Below are 12,820 nucleotides of genomic sequence, written 5' to 3'. Positions count from 1 at the left end.
TTTTTTTTTAAAAAGTTGCTGTTTAGGAGCCTGATACTAGTAGACAAATGGAGGACCAGTGTAAATGTGGCCTAGTTTCCAAATGCAACATAGTCCCTGTTATATAAGACCTAAATATAAAAGGTTATAATCTATTGTTTGTTTCATTCATTCCATTTAACTATCAAGGTTATCAAGTGTATATATAACACAACCTGTGTTGCTTAATTGAATTCAACCGCTGATAGACTTTTTCCACACGTTTCTTTAACAAGTGTAGCGCAAACATGAATAACTTTATGGGCAAAAGTTTCCTAAGTAAATAGAGACCAAAGGCTATCAACAGTGGTGATAAAGTTTGTAATATGTTTTCTCATTAAACATACATTTATTCAGACCGGGTCTCTGCATTTTCCCGTATGGAGCCCCAAGTTGCTTAACAATAAACTAAAAAAACAAAGAGATATGAATAAATCGTGTTAAATATAACCAACTAATGAATTGTGAGTTTTAAGAATTTCTTATTTCATCTTATAAATGATTCATTTGTATTTTCATAAAAAAGAGCTCATTTGTATTGTTGAAAAATATTTTCTGTCAAAATGCCCCTTTTCTCCCCAATGACACTTTCATGTCACGTTTCATCTCAGAATGTCGCTTTTTATTCAATGATGTCGTTTGTCACCACCTCAGCCCACAGCCAATCACATGACCCCTCAGCTAGCTCAAGTGCACTATGACACGCAACTTTATGATGAGCAAAAAATGATCATCTTTGTGGCATCTCTACTCTAGCTAGCTAAAATATGACAGAATGAAAATCTTTATTTTAAAAAGGGTATTGAAATCAATAATAATAAGATGAACTGTTTCTACTGATGTATACAACAGAACATTTCGCAGCAATCTCATTAGCTTCCTTCATTTCTTAAAATGTATTTTATAATGTCTCATTTATTTATTTCAAATTGAAAACCCTCACACTGCAGCGCAATTTAAATAATGAGGAGGATGGGGAATATTTTGAGTGCTGCTCGTACACGGGTCCAGCGGATCAAAATCACCCCGTTGAAGTGGGCAGCCTATTCACATGGTCTACATCAGAGAGCAGTGGAGAAATAATAGCACCGTTTCCTCGGTGTCTGTGGGACTATACAGCCTCCACAAGTGGCGGTCTTGATCAATAGCAGCCGGGCTGGTGTGAAGCCTTTGTCAGGTCCAGCGGCTCACGCGTGAAAACGGTGTCACCTGCGCGGGGGCTGCCATGACAACGCCGGCTTTGATGAGTTTGATTTGGCTGATGCCAACTTTAGTGAGGACGGTCTGCCAGTGGTCGGACGTGCCTGATTCACCGGCATTTGTCATTTCAGTAGCACTCACAAACAGGCCCGTTCAAATGTCTGAAGCTGAAATCTACCCAAACTCCTGTTACTGCTGTAACGCTCGGTAACTTCACTTTATGGACACTTTATTTACATCTTCACAGAAATAAAGGAAAGCGGAACGAGTGGAGCATGAGACCATCACTGTCCCAGTCTGCCAACTAATCAGGACAATGCTGGTCCTTTAAAGACAGATATCTGTGCAGTACAATCCCTCTCACCCTTCCGTGAGGAGTTGATCATCCACTGAGTTTATTTCATTTCTCTCAAACTGCCCAATTAAACGGCCAGTTGTGAGTCCATGTGACTTAAATTTATACGCCGTCGTCTGTATGTTTGTGCCTAATTGGTTCCCCTCGATAAAGCGAATAAAAGCAGTGCACTCTGGTGTACACAAAAAGAACAAGAGGTATGTGATCTCGCTGTCCCGTGATGTCCTCGTTGTGCATTAGAGACTTTTATGACGTCAGTATTGGGGCGCTGGAATAAAATGAATCTGCATTTCTTCAATGTCGTTTGGTTTTACCGTATATTGTCAAATGAACAAACACAAATAAATACACGAGGTATTTACAAAGGAGCAGGAGCTAAATACAACTCTGGGGAATTGAAAAGGAGTACCAATAGATTTTGTTGTTTGTAGCTGTTTTTTGTCTGTGGTCGTTTTGCATCGAGTTGTGGCCATTTTGTGTCTTGTGAAACAATGTCATTGGATGTCCGTCTCTTTGTTTTACCTGTGTCCATTTTTTGTGTCTCTTTATAGTTGATTTGCATCTCTTTGGTTTTTTTTTATGTCTCTTTGTAGTTTTTTTTGGGTTTTTTTGCATCTCTTTGTGGTTTTTTTTTATATCTCTTTCAGTGACAAAATGCTCTCAGAACATCCAAAAATAACCACATTTGTTTTGACAATCTGATAACGATTGTTCTGTTTATATTAGACAACCGATCAAGAATATTTTATCAAAATGAATCTTAACAATGATCAAAATCTTAACAAGAAAGCAAAAACATTGTTTTGTTTCTTTGCCTTATGTCCCAATGCAGTGCTTTTTCACTTTATTTCCGAGTGTATCTTGTAACATCCAACCTTGCAACTGTTGCAAAAACAAAGTCTTTTTTACTCAACCGCTCTCTAATAAGGAAGTGACATTTGTAACAGCTACTGTTGGAACTAGAGCAAGGCTAAACCACAATAGACTTGCCTCTTCGCGTATCTTTTGGGCTTCCTTTTATTATGGCTGATAGTATCTGTCTGTAGAATAAACGTAGACCTTTGTTATTATAAATGGCACCGATATAACCCCCATTTGAAAGACAAGCCAGTTTACCTTGACTCCTGCTTCAGGTAGCAGCTTTGTGGAAGAGGCAGTTTAGGATAAAATGTCGTGGAAAAGCTGGAAGTCGCCAGAGGGAAACTCAAGCCTTTGTTGACACCATGGATTCTCATTATGACTTGCTGTTTTCAGCACACTTTTATCACCTTGTCATCACCGGCCATAAGTCACTGGTGAAACCCATGCTTACGTAATCAGGTCTCATACATACTAACTGTGGACTCACGATGACTAGAAAATTGTATTGTGCTTGCTGCAAATGATTAACCTCTGTGAAACAATATGAACTGCAGTCAGTCGGTGAATTTCAAGTACATCACCTTAAGTGTAATGACATTCTATTTAACATGGTTATTGATTAATAGGGTTCTGAGACGTGCGATCAGGAGTGGTGGAAGAGGAGGAAGCTGGGGGCTCTCTCTGCTTTTTATCATGGGATAAGACAACTGCAGACAAAAAAAATGAAATTCTTTAAGGTTAACAATTTACATTACACATTTTTAGGCATGGCGAGTTTATTTATACAGCACCGTTCAGACATGAGGCAATTCCAAGTTCTTTACAGAGGCATAGAAACACATTCCAAATAAGACATTAAGATAACATTAAAACTGCATTTCAAAGACAATAAAAACAGGAAAAAAAGGCAAAAACAAGAAAATAAATAGTTAAAGGTAAAAAAGGAAGTTACATATGTAATTTATTGTTAACTGCGGGTGATGTGTGATGTGCTGCACTTTCTTTGTTTTGGTGAGGATTCTGGCAGCAGCATCCTGGACTGGTTGATTCTTTACCAAGACCTGTGAAGACAACGCTACGATAGCCGAGGCTGCTGAAAATAAGCGTAAGACTAAGATTTTCTGTGCCTTTTTCGGACAAAGATCCTTTCATTCTTGCTATTCTTTTAAGGTGGTAGTAGGCCGAGTTTGTAATTGCTTCAACGTGGCTGGTGACACTTGGGGCCGGGTCCCCTAACCACACCAAGATTTCTGGCTTGATTTTTTCGATTTTCAGTGTCACGGTTACAAGGTGAGCCCATTTTTCTGTGTTCAGCTGTGGAGAATTCAGGCACACAGCCACTCATTCATTTGTCCAATGCACTTAGCGGTTGTAGTCACGTGGTGACACATGGTTAACTCTCTTATTCATGGTTTTGTGTTAAATCTACATCTTCACCAGCTGATGTAATGTTTAACGGCGCAATATCTGAATTTATATTGACACTTTCGTACCATTTAACACAGAAACTAGGGCTGTGACTTCCCAGATTACCAAAATTCATTGGTACTCCTTACTCCTTTCCCTGCGGTAGACCTGCAATATAATAATATAATAATATTTTACACCCTGTTCATTTAACGTAAGCTGTAAATGATCCCCAGCTACTCTGACTCACATGCTTTGGTTGTTCTTTCTAAGTTTTTGTGGACTCTGCTGCTGCTGACAGTCATTGGCCTTTAGATGGCAGCCCACTCTCACAGGTGTCTGCAGCCTGTTCTGGCCTTGTAAGTGCTGAGAGGACTCTTTAGCTCTTTTTTTTTTGCTGAACAGCCTATTTCATCACAGCGTGGCAGAATTCACAGCGCAACTTGCACTAGTCCCTTACGTCCTCGAAATGTGACGCAAGTGGGCGACAGAGGAGTTAGGAGCGCTTTGTGCCGTGGTGAGTTTCCACAGCAAATTTTTCGCATCCAAACGAGGTGAAATGATTCAAGTTCGGTTTTAATTCTGTTCATTCACGCGCACATTGCACGCAAACAAGGCATCATAATTTGTTTTAGAGTCTCCCTCTCCTTTTGCACTGAGAGGCATTGCTGTGGTCCGCACCTTTTGTACTGTACACCGTGTGCCCTATAAACCAGCATGTGACTCGTCCTCTGCTGCAGAAAGTCTGTTTACAATTGATCCTCAGGGCAGGTTTACTAGAGGGAGAGGAGGGCTCGAGGAGTATAACGTGTCTCTCCAGCTGGGAGTTGAGCCTTGGACTTGTGTCAAACACACAGAGGGAATACAGCTCTGCTCTCCCAGCATTATGTCACCGTTTCCTCGTTTCATATAAATAGCCTACCACAAAACTGGAGGAGACAGAAAAGTGTGGGGAAACCGTTCTGGTGTCCTGACTTTCTCAGCGCTATCCTGTTATTTACTGTCACTTGCTTTTACATCATCTTTGTGTTTATTTATAGGAGACTGTATATTAAAGGGGAACTTAACTGATTTTACACATCAAAGTCTGTTTTCAGGTGTTGGGGAGAACTACTGCGTATTGAAGAAAAAAAAAAAGTTGAGTGAAGTCTTATGTGGCTCCAGAGGGAGTTGTGTGAAGAGTACCTCAAGTGATGTATGTAAGCGATGAATGAATTAAATCTCGGGATGTGGACTTAGACAGTTTACCAGACCTCTGTAAGTTCACTTCTCCTCATCTCTGCCACTAGCATAACACACCCGAATCGCCAACCAAATTGTCAGTGGTTGAGTTGTATTGTGGGAAATGTAGGCACCGGGGTTTGACAAGGAAGAAGAAGAATGCATGGAATAAAACAAAAAAAAAGACAAATATGTCTAGTTAAACTTTCCATTGCATGTCTAAAAATGTCAGTGCAATGCTAAACCAGTGGCAATGCTAACATGCTCAAATTGAGAACGCAAACAGGCTAATGTTTAGCAGGTATAATGTTTACCATGTTCATCATCTTAGTTTAGCAGTTCAGCATGCTAGCGTTTGCTAACTAACAGTGAACACAAAGTACAGACGAGACTGATGGGAATTGTGACAAACCATTCATGTCAGCCTCCCCCGCGTAAATCAGAGTTGAAGATGTAGGGAATTTCCGACAGCTGTGATATGTCCCACTTGGTGGAAGGAGCTGCGGAAGTGTGTCAGTATAACGGCCGCCAAAATGGCCTCCACCACTGCTGGCAGTTCAGGATAAATAATACTGGACATCATGACTAATAAAAGTGATTGAGCTATGAAAACGCACTGCAGCAAATATTGTAGGCTGTGTGCAGCCGGATTTAGCAACCATCAAAATGTAGCTGACGTAGCACACCACCACAACAACATAGTGTCAACCCCCATCTTGGAGTACGGCGCGAACACTCCTGTGGCGTTACTGTGGCAACTCTTCCCAACTTTCCCGGTCTGCTGACATCACATGAACGCAGCAAAAGTATTGGACAAATGACAAATTTGATCCGATGAATGTGTAAAAGGGAAAAATCTGGGGATCTCCACAGTTATTATCCTATTATACAATGGGCATCATGAACATCAAAATTTCATGGAAATATATCAAATAGTTGTTGATCTATTTCAGTGTGGACCAAAGTGGTGGACTGACATTGTCATCTGTAGAACCAGCTGCTGCGCAAAGGGAACCAATACTGGACATCACAAATGGACCACAGAATTCAAATTCACCAGACACTGATGGACAGGTCAGGATTAAAAATGTTGTTAAATATCATATCACCATCATTGTTTCACTAATAATGAAAATTTCAAATTTGTGGAAACAATGCCAACGTAAGTCTTCCAAATGAGTTGGAAGTGTATAGCAGCCATGTAAACTCAAGAAGACAAGGTTGACTGGCAAAATGAACTTTTCCTTACTGGTGTGATGCAGTCACATCTCTCAGCAGCTCTCCTCTTCCTGCTTGTAGTTTCCTGCACAAATTTGGACAAAATGGAAGAAGCAAAACCATAAAGTATTGGAAAAAAGTATTGCATATGCAGGCGCTTCCACGTTAATAGATCATACTTAACTAAAATGTCACAGTGATGGCAACAATCTGTTTTTGGGGCTTTTTATATCTTAGATTTCCAAGGGTTGTTTGAATATCTTAATAGACGAGTTTTCCAACTTTCAAACAATGTGTCATCTGAGGGAGAATCATTGTATTCATAAATTATTTTGCTGCCTCCGGTCAAAGTGTTTCTGAGGACACTGGCCGATTTTAAACTCCATTTTCTTTACTTTTAAGGGAAGTTGTGAATCAACTTTGAGTCCCGAACATATGAACACATATACTACCGGATTTTTATTTATTTATTTTTTTAAATCTGAGTACAAATACATCGGGTTGAACACCAGAGGATCTTTTTGTGCTGTATCTGATTACTGATTGTCACTGTGACAGCTGTCACTGTCTGCTCCCTGGACTGACAAACACAATTTAGCTGGAATGTTGACATTGCCTGAGCTAGCTGCCTTATTAAGGAGCAGGGTAAACAACCACAAGGATTCAATTCAGTGTGGTAGTAAACTGAACTTTTAGACACTGGGAAAAAAACAAAAATTTAACTAAATTTTCAGTTCATGCAAATTTGTATTTGTCCTATTTTTTTTTTCCTTCTTTACCTTTATTTAACCTCATTTAATATTGATGTTTGTAAAATGGTCTTTAATAAATAATTAAAATGAATAATTGTAGGTTTAAAAAGTGATCATTTTACTTTTATATTCATTATAGAACTTTCAGAGAATTTCCAACTAATTCACCTGTTTGCTGTTAAAAGCCATTTGCTCTCATTTTAGTCATCCTTCATTTGTTTATTTCTGTTTATTTCTCCTGCCAGTTTTTCTCACAATAATATTTTGAACAAAATTCATGTTGAGTGTTGGGAAATTTTTATAACCTCATTTTTCAGCAGAACTGAGCTCCATGGTCTTTTTCCACCACTCTTCTCCTAATCAGCAGATGGGAATGTGATGTCTTGCTCAAGACACATGTTGCATCTGTTTTTTAGTCGTTTTATGTCTCTTTGTGGTCATTTTGTGATTTTCTTTTCTTTTTTTTTTTTTTTGCCTCTCTTTTTGGTCATTTTACAGGTGAAGCCCAGGGGACCCGCTGACCCTTTGGGCCCCTGGGCCTGTCCCTGGTAGGTTTGTTCAAAATGCATCCATGATTGCAGGAAAAGAAAGTTAGTTATTCTCATGTGTCACTTTCCTCACTGACCAGATTTAAACTGGCAGATTTTTGTGCCAAACCTGCCTCTGTAACCTTTGACCATGTATTGGCTCCGCTTGACACCCCTTGTTTGATTGGTCAGTCGCTGGTTTGCTGACTTCTGGCCAGTCCTAACCCACCAATGGTTACCCATCATTCCATTCTCAGACAGTAAACACTGACAGGCTTCACACCGTCTTACCATCAGGCCTGGGGTTTGATCAGTCGCGTGGCTCCTAACCCATCCTGACTTCTCCTAGGGATCTGATCCATGATGCCTGGGAAGATGGACATGAGGAATGTGGGGAAAGTCAGAGGTCATAAGCAGCTCAGCGGGAAGTCCTCCCTACTCTAATTAGCTAAACCTGGGATTCTGTCTTGAGATAGATGGAGCTACAAGACGCTGACTGGTTCACCCCCCTCTGGGCCTGAAGGTTCAAAATGGGAGCAGTTGTATTATACACTGGATTAAAGTTGAACTTTGAAGGCATCACTACAGTCATGTGCGCTCTCCTGTGGAGGTTATACTCCCCATGATGCCCCCATCAGCTACAATGTGTGTCAAATGCATTTCTGTATGTTCCTTTTTTTTTTTTTTTTTTTTTTAATACTAGTTTTCGTATTTACTGATGCTTAACACATTGTGGAAGAGCCAAAGTTCCAAAGTGGATCCATAAATTATGGTTTGGTTGAAATTTGTTCCATCAGACTCCTCCTAAGAAGTGATCTTCTTTCTTTACACTGGCAAGACTGAACGACCAGAACGTCCCGTATAATCCTTGACTGACAGTTCAGGTTATAACACGGTGTCACTCTGGCTTCATATTCAGCTTTAACAAGAAGTGTTTGGCGATAAGGACAGACACAAGAAATATCATGCAGACAACTTGGCAAAATGTTGCTCTGAATTCATCCTTAAAGTGCAATCAGATTTATGACTTTATTTGTTGAGGGAATCACAAAAATATATGCAGAGCACAGCCATCACACAACAGAAAGTGCACCTAGTAATATTTAGAACATAATCCACAGCAACTACTGAATGACTGACTTCACTCTCAGAACTTTATCCCGCAAGGAAAATCTTTAACATATTATATACAGTGATACATTTAACATTTAACACAACATTTAGCCTATAACATAATGGGTCAACATATTCAAAATTATGTTTTGCCCACATATAATATTTTGTTTTTGTATTTTTAATGTGATTTCTTATTTGCTGTACGTATAATGAATAAGGGTGTATGTCCCAGCGATCATGTGCATTAAACAGTGACTAAACAGGGATTTAATGAACATACCCCCCTGAATAAAAAGCTAATAATTCTAATATCCCTGCAGTGTTTGCATCAGGACATCCAGTAACTCTGTCATGGTGCTCAGTAATGGGTTTGTGGCGACCTGACCTCTGTCTTTGCTTTTATTTGTGTTTCAGTCGAGTGTGGTTGGATGACACTCAACTATCACACTTTACTGGAGAGTCCAGCCAACTCAGCGGGAGGATGAGAAATAAAGCATTAAATACACAAATAAATAAATAAATGCATGCTATTCACACTGAGACACTGATTTAACCTTGACTAATGAAGTGAAATGAAAAAGATGGGAGGAGAAATGCACAGCAGATGTCTTAGTACAGACCGATCCATCAGTTTGTCACATTTTTGACTGACATGGACATTTGCAACACTAAAGCTTTGTAAAGGCAACTAGACACATAGTGAGTAACAGTGAATACGTCCTCATTTTGGCTTCAAAATAAAAGCATGAAATTGCTTCACGTGGCACCGGGTCTTGGAGCTCCAATTCTGAAAAACTTGAAACTTCTTTTTTTTTTTTAAATTGTAATTTACCCTCCTTAGCCATGTATTTTACATGGCTTTTTACATAGGCATGCCTATGTGTTCATGACCACCCGTTACCAATACAGAAGAAATACAGGGAAAAGCCCTTCAATCAAGGACTATAAAAGTATTTTAGCAGCATTAAAATACTGTAGCTGGAGCAACTTTATTTAAAAATGAATATGCTGTTGGGGTAGCTTAATCTACAACACTGCATCATATGATAATATAAACTATTAAACACGTTTTGTATTTGAAAACTTAATCCGCTAGTGGAGAAAAAGTACGTTTCCTTTGATAATGTGGTTTAGAGCTATACATTTGCATAAAATCGAAAAACTAAGTATGCATCAGCATTTTCATTAAGTATGGTTGCCTATATGAGTAAATACACTTGGTTGTTTTCCAGTTCTGTCCATTTCATTCACTATATTATACTTCGAGTAACCTTCAACCATTAGCCTACATTTAGGGTCAGGGCGAGTGTCATTGTTCCAGTTTTTTAAACGTACGCCGTTCGGGCTGATGCGAACAATGCTTAAGTTGGACTTCTGATCGGAAGCTTGCGGTTGGGAGGCTCTCGGCAAAGTCCAGGGAAACTCAAATGACGACATTACACTAAGTGGCCGATTTTCTGTCTTTGCAGCACTTGCAGTTGTGAGGTGGTTTTAGGAGTTTTCGCAGAAGCCTTAAAACCCCCTTTACGATTTGGTATTTTATGTATGACGGGGGGGAGGAAAGGCAATTTTACGAAGTATGGAGACAAGTTTCAGTACTTTTTTTTTTTTTTTTTTCCTGTTTTCCCAGTAGAATGAAGGTTGCACAGTTCTTGGAGTCTACTTGTTTATCCTGTCCAGGATTTAAGGTAGATTGTTAAGGTCTTGTCAGCAAATCAGCAAATCGGTTCTCTGGCGAACACTACTGGACTTTTACCGAGTGAGATGAAAGGTTTATATTCTCCACAGTTGCCGTTTTTACACCCACGCCAGCGGGGGTCTGTTATTACCCGAGCCTACTGTGTGGGGACTTTATTTTTGAAAAGGCCTGACCGGAAACGTGGAGAACGCCATGCAGCTCGACCGCAGCCTGCTGAGGCGCTGCGAAACCTGCGCTCGGGGAGTAAGGGGTTAACCCGAGGCTTGCTCCGGCGCATAAATCCCCCCCTTATACAAACAGCGCGGCGGTCGCCTCAGCGCAGCCTGCGCCGCTTCCCCCCGCACCAGCACACGGCGGCCGACTCGCGGCGGCTCGTCGCCCTCCTCGCCGCAGCGACTTCCAGACTGGACATGCAAGGATGTACAGGAAGATAAGGAGCAGCAAAGGTCAGAGAGCCGGATCGATACTCCTATCGGTGATCAAGTAGTCACCGCCGCCAGGACAGAAACAGCCCCCTTCCCCGCCTGAGCCCTGGCAGGATTCGGTTCGGCTTCTCGGTCGTTTCCAGAGACTCAGGATGAGGAAACCCAAAGTCTTTCGGATGGTTTTTGCCTTGTTTCTGGGTTGTTTCATCATGGTCGTCATCTACTTTAACAGCAGTCTGAGGCCAGGTGAGCAGAATCTCTCTTTATTGTTATTATTCATTTCATTCTCAACCCTCCTCCAGCGCCTTTCATGGGAGGACAAATACCTTTATTCTTAATTGCAACTATAAAATCTCATTTTTCCTTTTTATCTAGTCTAAAAACCTCAAATAAATAATTATAAATAAATAAATAATACAAATTGAATGCCTAAGTAATTGTGAAGAAAAGAAGAGCAAGTCTACAACAAGCTGCGTTAAAATAAGTCAAATACTACAATTTATTCCATTACTTTATCACCACCCCTCTGCAAACAAGTATAAGCTTTAATTCTAAATCCGTCCCATCTAGAGACAACATAGTTTTTTTAAGAATGTTGAAACATACACAAGGAAATTAGACATATCCCAGCAGAACTTGTACATTGTAAAAATATATTAAAAATTTCATGGAATCTAAATCCTAATGACCCATAAGGCACAATATATTTTCCTTAAACAGTGAAAACATATTTGTACATAGAATACACGCATTTAAAACACATTCTGGCAATTAGAAGGATATTTTATGTATAGTAACAAAGGTGAATCTACTGTCTAGGTTGTATGGCCTGTTGGTTTGATCTCAGGAGTTTACGCTGCAGCAGACCTGCTGGTCCCATTCTGTTGCTGTAAGGTTTGCTCATGTTAGGTCCACCTGTCTTGGTAATCAAACCCATTCATTTCATACACTCTCATCACTCTAAGGCATAGTGATAATCCAAGAGTTGTGGAAGTGATTAAGCCATTCACAGAACGCTCCGGGGATTTCTGTTTGTCTTATTTATTATTGTCATACTCAGGCATTAAAGTACGTCCTCCCTCAGTACCATCATTTGGTCCGTCTCCACTCCCACCCGGTGTCTATATTTTCCTGACGGCCGCAGATCTTGGTCGAGGAACCCTTTCATTACCAAAGTGATTAGCGGAGTGTTTCCTCTGCGACGTGGAGGAAGGCTGGGAGAAGTTGCAGCTGGCTGGTAGCGGGGTCAGCCCTAGCTGAGATCTGTTTCCACCTCTTCCAGGTGCCTCTCTGCCACACACAATGGCCTCATTCAGACTTGGCCGGCTATATCGTGGGCCAATAAAAACATATATAGCCTATACTGTGAGGAGGATTTTTAAAAGAGAGGTCAGTCAGTTCTGGATGTGTGTGATGCGTGACATGGGGCAAAGACTGTCCAGAGTTTTTAGGAATCTAAGAAAGACTTATGAAAAGCATTTACTTGAAACGTGCTGTTAGACTACTAAAGTAAAATTTTTGGGGCCGTTGGAAGCATTTTAAGGTTAAAGAGCAAAGCTTGTATCCCTTGAATGGCTGTACACTGTTCACCAGTCTGCCATGTTCGATGCATTCCAAGGGTGTTTTGTGGTGATGTGTCATTTACAGTAGCTGGTTGTATGTGCCTTTCCCCTTCAGTTTTAAAGAGTCCTTTCACACATCACTTTCTCTTTGATTTCTTTTTTTTTTTTTTTTGGAGAAACTCGAAACGTTCAAACACTAAAAGCTGACTTTAACTGTGATGTTTCTAGATCTCTTTTTATCTCTCTATTTAATCTTCTCACATTAACCCCTGTTCCATCTGCACTGGAAATATTGCAGTTTGGTCCATATTTGACCATTCACTGCAGCTAATAAGCACAGGGCTTTTTCACAGCAGACATTTTGACATGTAATAGCAGGAAAAACACAGGTGTACCACATTAACGATGGCTGCTTTGCATTCTGGTGGGTCACTTTGAGGGCCTTGTTGATGTACGTGC

General features: G+C 40.3%; 1 protein-coding gene across 2 annotated transcripts in view; it reads left to right on the top strand.

The window, feature by feature from the left end:
* Window positions 1-4,202: 4,202 nt before the first annotated feature.
* The window catches only part of si:ch211-236h17.3 (carbohydrate sulfotransferase 11), a 28,544-nt gene continuing 19,926 nt past the window's right edge, over window positions 4,203-12,820 (top strand). Inside the window, exons 1-2 of one of the 2 annotated variants that reach the window (XM_040158472.1) lie at window positions 4,203-4,358; window positions 6,016-6,136. Coding sequence is in view for 1 of the 2 variants with exons in the window: in XM_040158471.1 (XP_040014405.1) it covers window positions 10,952-11,045 (94 nt within the window). In the remaining variant the exon portion in view is untranslated. Of the gene's footprint in view, window positions 4,359-6,015; window positions 6,137-10,692; window positions 11,046-12,820 lie in introns of those variants that run through there. The other variant, XM_040158471.1, reaches the window with a different exon arrangement.

Source organism: Xiphias gladius, chromosome 21, assembly GCF_016859285.1.
Source record: "Xiphias gladius isolate SHS-SW01 ecotype Sanya breed wild chromosome 21, ASM1685928v1, whole genome shotgun sequence".
NCBI classification, from domain to species: Eukaryota; Metazoa; Chordata; class Actinopteri; order Istiophoriformes; family Xiphiidae; genus Xiphias; species Xiphias gladius.
Note: the sequence above shows the minus strand (reverse complement) of the source record. Positions and strands in the feature narration are given on the sequence as shown.